The sequence below is a fragment of the Selaginella moellendorffii genome, unplaced genomic scaffold (genome assembly GCF_000143415.4).
Source record: "Selaginella moellendorffii unplaced genomic scaffold, v1.0 SELMOscaffold_113, whole genome shotgun sequence".
Classification (NCBI taxonomy): domain Eukaryota; kingdom Viridiplantae; phylum Streptophyta; class Lycopodiopsida; order Selaginellales; family Selaginellaceae; genus Selaginella; species Selaginella moellendorffii.
This window is the reverse complement of record NW_003314374.1, coordinates 25,593-33,326: the sequence shown is the minus strand read 5'-3', so window position 1 is coordinate 33,326 and position 7,734 is coordinate 25,593. Positions and strand designations below refer to the sequence as shown.

Sequence of the window (7,734 nt, the reverse complement as noted above, 5' to 3'; positions counted from 1 at the left end):
TCCACTCTCGACCTCTTGTGCGATGCATCCAAAGACCAGTCGTGTTTTCGCTTGGCTGTAGGTTTCTCGGCTATAAAATCGTGTCCTGAGGCACTGCCATTGCCATCAGTAGCAACAGGCTCATCGATTCGAGTAGGCTCGCCACTAGCTTTCGCGTTCGAGCGATCTTCAGTTCCCTCAGAGGAGCCGAGAAGAATATTAAGCACTGATGACGCTGTCGCATCCTTCTGAGCCTCCATGTCTCCTACATTTTTCTCAGAACTGCCTTTCTCAGTTTCTAGCTCCTTCTCGTCTCCAATCTGCAGTCCTGCCTCTACTTCCTTTTCCTCGTTTTCTTGTCGCTCATCTCTCCTGCCTTCTAGTTCATCCTCCTCCTCCTCAGATCCTTCCGAATCGTCCGTACTCGATTCTAGTTTCTGTCCCTCCCTTCCAGCTCCTTCTACCTCTACCTCGTCTCTCCCTTGTTCATCGTTACCACCCTCCACAGTTCTTTCTCCCAGCTCCTTCATAACTTCCACTTCTGTTTCCTGTGCGGTCGCCGCCGCAGCCTCGGGCACGGAAACATCCACCATGTTGCAGTCGCTCGTCGCGGAGCTGGCAAGTTTCACTGGAGGAGGAGAAACCCCTCGACAACCGTTCTGCGACTTATCGGCTGGATTTTCAGAAGGCATGTCGTGCGATCGTCGCAGAGAAGAGGCGGACCTTGTCTCCTGTCCGTTACTCTCAGGGACGTCCATTTCCGCCACTGCTCTAGAGTGGGGCTCAGAACCATCCACCATCTGAACGTCGTTACATCGCAGAGAAGGGCCGGACCTTGTTTCCTGTCCGCTACTCTCGGCGATATCGGTTTCCGCCACTGCTCTAGACTCGGGCTCAGAACCATCCACCATCTGGACGTCGTCATTCCTTTCGTCCGCGGCAGATCCAACCATAACCTCGTTCGCTGGAGGAGGAGCAGTGATCCTCACCCCTTGAGCATTGTTCACCACCCTTCCAGGACCAGTTCCACGAATGTCCTCCATCTCCTCGAGGGTTCGTCGCAAACTAGTCACGGCTCTGCCAAGTCTACTCTCCTCTCTCGCCGGCTGCTGACGCACATCCTCTCCGGCCGCAAGCTCCCTTCTCGCGGGAGTCCCGGATGGAGAAGGATCCACGACTTCCTCCTGTTCCTCGAAAAGCTCGACTCTAAATCGCGCATCGGTTCCTTGAGCAGCCGTTCCAATGTTGCCATGGGTGAAAGCATACCAATACCCCGCAACCATGATCTGGAAAACACACAAGAAATCTCAGAAACTTCCCAGAGCTTTTTCTCCAGCGGTTTCGTACCATGATGTTCTTGATGCCTACATTTCCGTGCTCCGGAAAATTGGTAGAATGCACAGCCCTCACCCTCTCTGCAAGAAGAAAAAGCCCTCAAGTACCCGGCGATCATCGATCGATGGATCGAGCTCCATACCTCTAAACTCCTCCGCCGATGTCCCGGACGGCACTATAACGAGCATCCGCGTGCCGCGATTCGTCTCCACGCATGCGCGGCACAAAGCCACCGCTTGATCGACCCCGCGCATGAAATCCATGGCGCTCTTCCCTTACTTTCACACACCCTAAACCCTACTTAGCTCACACACACCGAGAAATATGGCATAACGTTTCAAATAGAACATTCTACACGAATCTAGGACACGTTACAAATAGAATATCCAAAAAGAATCTAGGGCAAACAAACTTGGTATCACATTTTTCCAGCTTTTCTCTTTCATCGTCTCAATAGAAACATATGGTGTAGATCAATCTCCGCTTGTGTTGCTTCTCAAATCTCCGCACGATATCGTCGATCTCGTCCTCCCAGTTCTTCTCGCTCTCCTCTAGCTGCAAAACACGAGAGATTCGATCAAAACCACCTTTCTAAGTGAAAAAAGAACAGAGAAATCGCGAGGGAAGTTAAGAACATAAGCCAAGAACACAAACCATCGTGATCTTTCTTTAGTAGTGTGGTGTAAACTCCCCCAGAAGTTTAAAGAACTCGCTATGTACATAGCAATGGATGGATTTTCATTCTTTCATTGATAGGGTTTAGTGATATCCCGTGTCCCCGTCAACCAATTGTCACTGCCCATCGATTTCCAAGAGCGATCTTCCAGATCGATTCATTCTATCGAGCTTGGAGTGGAGATGAAAGAAAAAAAAATCCTCTTTCGTTTGTCATCTTCTTTCTAAGGAGTGTTAGCGGGACAAACACCATACGGAAAATCTCTAGCAAGCATCGCGAAGGATCAAGATTGGGATCGAGGGAGAGGAATTTTACCTTTTTGCACAAATCCAGCGCGAGCTTGGCACCAACCGCTGCTTCTTCGTGGTTGTCTTTGACGTCCAAGTTCACGACCAGCACCGTCTTGAAGAGCGTTTGCTCGCGGTTTTGGAGATCTGCCAGGAACACATAAAAAAACTAAGAACAGGCAAAAGATTTGCGAAACAAACAAGCCGAGTAACAAAAGAAAATGTACCTTCGTTGACAAGGTCGAAAACTCTCTCCTCGAAAGTCAGCACCACATCGAAGGCGCCATCGCCAGCGTTGTCTTGCCAGCGCTGGGGAGCGTCTTTGACACTCGCGTTGCGCTTGAGCATCGGTAGCAAGCCGTTCCTTTTGTATCTGCAATGGCCAATGAAGCGACAAGGTCGTGAGAAACAACGAAAAAAGAAGGGGTTCACAAAAACCAAGACCAAGAACAAGAGCAAGAAGACAAAGGCAAAGGAAGAAACGAAGAAAAGAAAAAATTGCAAAACATACAAGTCGGGATCCTTGTTCTTGAGATCTTCGATTATCGCGGTATACGGCGTTCCAAACTGGTAGATATTGGGGTCTCGAATCGTCGGCCCCGGGAGCTTCACTTGATTGCCTGTTCCATACGAGCTCACATCTAAGCCTTCTCTTTGCAAGAGGGCGTGAGCTTCCATACTCCGATTCTGATTGGAGGCACACACCATAGCATGGCGGAGCTTCATTATCGCCGCCGCCCTACTAATCTAGCTACAATCTCGCCATGGAGAGCGACAATCCTCTCAACCCTAGCCGGACCTCCTCGCGGCAGCAAAAGGAGCTTGCTCGCTGGATCGATCTGGCATCAATCGCCGAAACAAAATACCTGGCCGCGAGCGCAGCGCAACGCAAAAAACACTCTTGATGGAGATAGAGCCTCCAATCCGATGGGCTTCTTAACCTAAAAGAAGGAGAACATTCTGTCGTAAAGTCCATGAGCATATTCGGTTTGATGCATTCCGCTAGAGAATATTCCGTTAGAGATGGTGGAATATGCCTCTAGAAACCCTGGATATGGCTTTGCGCCGGCCCCTCTTTGTGACGAGCTAGGGTTTGGAGGCGCGCAAGTAAGTAGGCGCTCTCTCGCCTCTGGAATTCCGGCAGATCTAGATCGAGGCGGCGCGTGGTCGATCGCCATGCTCGTGTACCAGGATTTGCTGTCTGGCGACGAGCTCCTGTCGGATTCCTTCCCCTACAAGGAGATCCAGAATGGCGTGCTGTGGGAGGTCGAGGGCAAATGGGTCGTGACGGGATGTGTGGACGTGGACATCGGCGCCAATCCATCGCAGGAGGGCGGCGAGGATGACGAAGGCGTGGACGATCAGGCAGCGAAAGTGGTGGACATTGTCGACACCTTTCGCCTCCAGGAGCAGCCAGCCTTCGACAAGAAGACGTTCCTCGGCTGCATGAAGAAGTTCATCAAGAACCTCACGGAGATCCTCCCCGAGGAGGAGAAGGCCGAGTTCAAGAAGAATGTGGAGGCCGCCGTCAAGTGGATCCTCTCCAAGCTCAATGACTTCCAGTTGTAAGTTCTCTCTTCTCTCGTTTGCTCTAGGATCTGCTCCGAGCTCGATTGGAACTGATGAGATCTCTGGTGCTTTTTGGTAGCTTCGTCGGCGAGAGCATGAAGGACGATGCCACGTACGTCTTGGCATACTACAAGGAAGGCAGGTCGGATCCCACCTTCATCTACTTCAAGCACGCGCTCAAGGAAGTCAAGTGCTGAGTCGCGAGTGTTCTTCGATCAATCAGTGGTTCGCAAGGGAGGTTTTCTAGTATGGTTTTGTATGCTACTGGTGATATCTTAATTCGTACTCTATGATGGATCAAATTTTTTCTCCTCTTATAACCAAATCCTTTCATCCTCGTTTATTAAATCTCGGCCTTTATGTTCGTTATCAAACAGCCAAAGAACGAGCGTTTAAATGCGGGCCTTTAAATGCGGGGCATATTCGCGGCTCTCCTAGTGAGCGCTTATTGTCCTTTCTTTAGATTAGTGTGCATTCTTGTTAAGCCCGAGTATCACTTGGAAATTGCGAAGTTTTTCATAGCTCTTCCTCTTTGCTATTCTTTCAATTCCGGTGGGGGATTTGAGATAAAAGCACAGGAAAAAATAGTTCTACTTCCCTGCTCCCAGTGTCTGATTACGAAGTGTGGATCTGGCGTGGGAGATTTCTTACAGCAAGTGGTTTCAAAGATAAGAGGCCTTTGCTGGTGTTCGTCCAATATTTTCCAGTCACAATTGCTGGAGAGTACCCATGGAACTTGAAGTATCCAAGCCAGAAAAACCAAAACTGGATACATTACTTTGTTTTGCAACTGGATGTACCACTTGAAGCGCTACTGGAATGCCACTGTGACTTCCCAGTCCTATGAGAGCCAATGCTGGTGGAGAGTGCTCTCATCCTAGCTTACACCATAGAACAGCAGCTTGGAGATTGGAAAGTCGCACTTGAGCACAGGGGTGCATCCAATTACAAAGTAGTACCCGTCCTGATGTCTGGCAGCACACTAATGCCTAAAAGTCTAGCCATCATCCAGAAAAGGTGGCCTCCACATGGAATTCTAAGTTCCATGGCTACTCTCCAGCAGTTGTCACTGGAAAACCAAATGTGAACTCGTTCATCCAGCTTTCATTTTCTTCTTCTTTTTTGAGTTTTGAGCTTGATCAAGAGCATGTTGATCGCGAAAGTATAAAGCATGTCAGATCAGACATAGCTAGACTTGTGAAGAGTGATGCTTGCAGGGATATAGCTCTAGCCAAGACGTCTAGGCCAATGCAATCCACCCAAGCTCCATATACATATGGAAGAATGCAATGTTCTCATTCTGGCAGTGGTGTTCTTAACAGGTAAAAGTGCTCAATGTCCAAGTCAAGAAAATCATTTGACTGTAGGCAGTCCTTTTTTAGGGTGAAAGGCCATTGTATATTCCTAAATTATTCATGAAGATGGTTTGATTAATAATCGAGTACATTCCTCCAATATATTTGTAATCAAGGTTTACTTATCACTAATAATTTCTAGCAAAGTAGTGAAAGTCAAAGAAGATGTAAACTTGTCTTCTGGGAAACTAGAGTTTCAGCAAGAATTGAACTTGGCATTTGAGGTAGACAGCTTGAGCACATCCCACAATATCTGTATAGTTTTCCTATCCTTGTCATGGTTTACAAGAAAAACATAGCAAGAAAATCGTTTCTATCTTATCATCGAATGTTCTCTGCATACACTAATGTTCACCATACTTGTTTAAACTTCCATTGAAATGTTGTCATGGATGGAAGAGAACTTGTTAGCAATTATTAAATGAGAGTTGCCATATACTGCAATTCCAAGAGACGACAAGGGTGATCATATCGGCCACCACTGCGACTGGGATTGTGAATCAATTGTCAATCAATCACCCATGCTGTGGAATTTTTCTGGATTCTTTACCAGTATAGAATAAATTGGCAATCCTAAAATCCTACACTGCACTTTTCCAGGTTGATGGCACTCTTGTCGCTTGAGGAGCTCTTGCCGCATCCACGGATTGTTATCGGGGAGAGCTGGATCATCAGGCATCTCCCAGATCCATGGAAGGATCCCGCGGGCTTCCTTTCCGGGTGTTAATGTCGTACAGGTAAATCCTTTTGCTGCTTGCGCGTTGCGAGTCGCACTTTTTTCAGTGGCGAATTCGACGGCAGGCGGCCAGGCGGGATCCTCTTCCTGTGCGCAAAATGGTATAACATGTATGCTGCACTAGACGAGAAGCTTGAACAGGTCGGCGATGATCAAGAGAGCGACGTTCTCTAAGGCGTATTGCTCAATCGGGGTCTCGTTTTACAAGTGGGAGCGGCATCCTGATGGCACGATCACAAAGGCGGCGTGGAACACAATCTAAGCGCGTGAGGTTATTGGCGGCCAGCCATTCGGGGCATGCTCAAAGGATAACAGCGACCTCGAAGTTTCTCGAGGGTAGCATAGATGAGTGAGAATGCGAATCCAAAGTGGCGTGACTACCCTCCTATAGAGTTTGACGATCCGAGACTGGGAGGGATGCCTTCAAAGATATCCATCCGCGAGCGAGCCGCGAGCAGCCCAACGGCGACCCCTTTCTTGCCGACTAGAAGCAAGACAAATAGCGCTCCTGATCACAGCGCCAAAGATCCCACTGGCGAGCTCCCTTTCTTGCCGACTAGAAGCAGGACAAAATCGGGCATCTTGTAGCTCTCCTTCACGCAAAAATCACAGCACACTCGCGAGCACCTTGCGAACATGCTCAAGGCGACCATCCGGGCATCTTGTAGCGCTCATGCACGCACGCAAAGATAAGATCGGCCTCCCTGCAACGCTAAGACCTGATATGATCGCGCATTTTAGATATGCCGGGGCATGGCGACGCTCCTCCCACACTGTCCGATCCATCTCGCTTCCCTTCTTATGCATCCTGAAAGGAAAACGGAGCCCTACCGATCTGTCAGATAGGAAGACCGGGATGTTGACGATTCGAGTGCTGCTGTAAATGATGATCAAACAGCGAGAAGGCAAAAGCTGTATGAGAAAACCACGACCACAGCTTCCCACGATCCGGTGCTGCAATAGGATTCCTTCAGCTAATGTAGAGCACCTGACCGAGATGTCTGAGGGAAATGTATAGAGGATGCACAAGAATTTTGGTCTATAAGCGAAAGGTGATGTTTCTCTTCTTCTTTCTCTTGTAAATGATTTTCAAGGACTTTCTTTTCGTTCACAATTCAGACCACGCGGAAAATCGCTCCTGTGGGTATGAAAGTCCTTCGATGTTCCAAAACAGACAGTCTTTTCTCTTCGACCGGAGAATCATCTTATAATCTTGCGTTCCTCCAAGAAGGACGCATTGGAAAAAGAGATCGAAGTTACTACCATCGAAATTCCATGTAGCTGGAGAAATCCTGATTTCTCTGTTTGTAACGACTTTTTTTTCAGATAATAGCTTCGTTGACGGTGCATCACTGCAACAACCTTGTGGTAGAAATCCCGGGAAAATGGTGAAGCTGACGATGATTGGTTCACGGGTTGCCAGTGAACCGCCTTAACGTGCACGTGGCGAGCCCGTTGAGGCAGTACACTTGGCAATCCTAAGTGGAGGTTTAAGTCAGTCCAATTAAACATTACCATGTGTACTAAGATTTGTCTGGCAGTACATGTTCTCGAGAGCATGACTGCCACAACAAACCACGTAAGATCATAGCAACTCAGTAGTAAAATTCTCGCAAATAAAAAAACTTGATCCGAAAGCTGCAAACAGCCGGACCACCTTAAGGGGCGAGCCATTGGCGACAATGGTGGTGGCGTTACCCAGCAACGACCGTGGAGGCTGGAACACTGGCAACAATGGTGGCAGAGGCTGGAATACTGGTGAAGATGGTGGTGGAAATGGCTGGGGCAGTCGAGAAG

General features: G+C 48.5%; 3 protein-coding genes across 4 annotated transcripts; 1 reads left to right on the top strand and 2 right to left on the bottom strand.

Moving 5' to 3' along the window:
• Positions 1–2: 2 nt before the first annotated feature.
• Positions 3–1,656, bottom strand: LOC112342618 (high mobility group nucleosome-binding domain-containing protein 5-like; the record flags this gene model as incomplete). Its single annotated transcript, XM_024664702.1, has 3 exons — positions 1,457–1,656; positions 1,327–1,394; positions 3–1,265 (listed from the first exon to the last, which is right to left on the bottom strand). Coding segments are annotated over exons 1-3 (1,452 nt in total), but the record flags the coding sequence as incomplete, so codon positions are not given.
• Positions 1,657–1,710: 54 nt separating this feature from the next.
• Positions 1,711–3,218, bottom strand: LOC9660023 (RNA polymerase II subunit A C-terminal domain phosphatase SSU72). Of its 2 annotated transcripts, XM_002990841.2 has the most exons (4): positions 2,789–3,218; positions 2,505–2,650; positions 2,306–2,424; positions 1,711–1,869 (listed from the first exon to the last, which is right to left on the bottom strand). In XM_002990841.2, exons 1-4 carry the CDS (start codon positions 3,001–3,003, stop codon positions 1,765–1,767), a joined length of 585 nt encoding a protein of 194 aa, XP_002990887.1. In that variant the 5' UTR covers positions 3,004–3,218; the 3' UTR covers positions 1,711–1,764. The 2 variants fall into 2 exon arrangements, with proteins under 2 accessions (XP_002990887.1, XP_024520465.1); XM_024664697.1 differs by lacking the exon at positions 1,711–1,869 and having other exon boundaries at positions 1,960–2,424.
• A 118-nt stretch (positions 3,219–3,336) lies between these two features.
• On the top strand, positions 3,337–4,194 carry LOC9660022 (translationally-controlled tumor protein homolog). Its single transcript, XM_002990901.2, has 2 exons — positions 3,337–3,842; positions 3,926–4,194. The coding sequence occupies exons 1-2, from the start codon at positions 3,454–3,456 to the stop codon at positions 4,041–4,043; spliced, it is 507 nt and encodes a 168-aa protein (XP_002990947.1). The 5' UTR covers positions 3,337–3,453; the 3' UTR covers positions 4,044–4,194.
• The last annotated feature ends 3,540 nt before the right edge of the window (positions 4,195–7,734 follow it).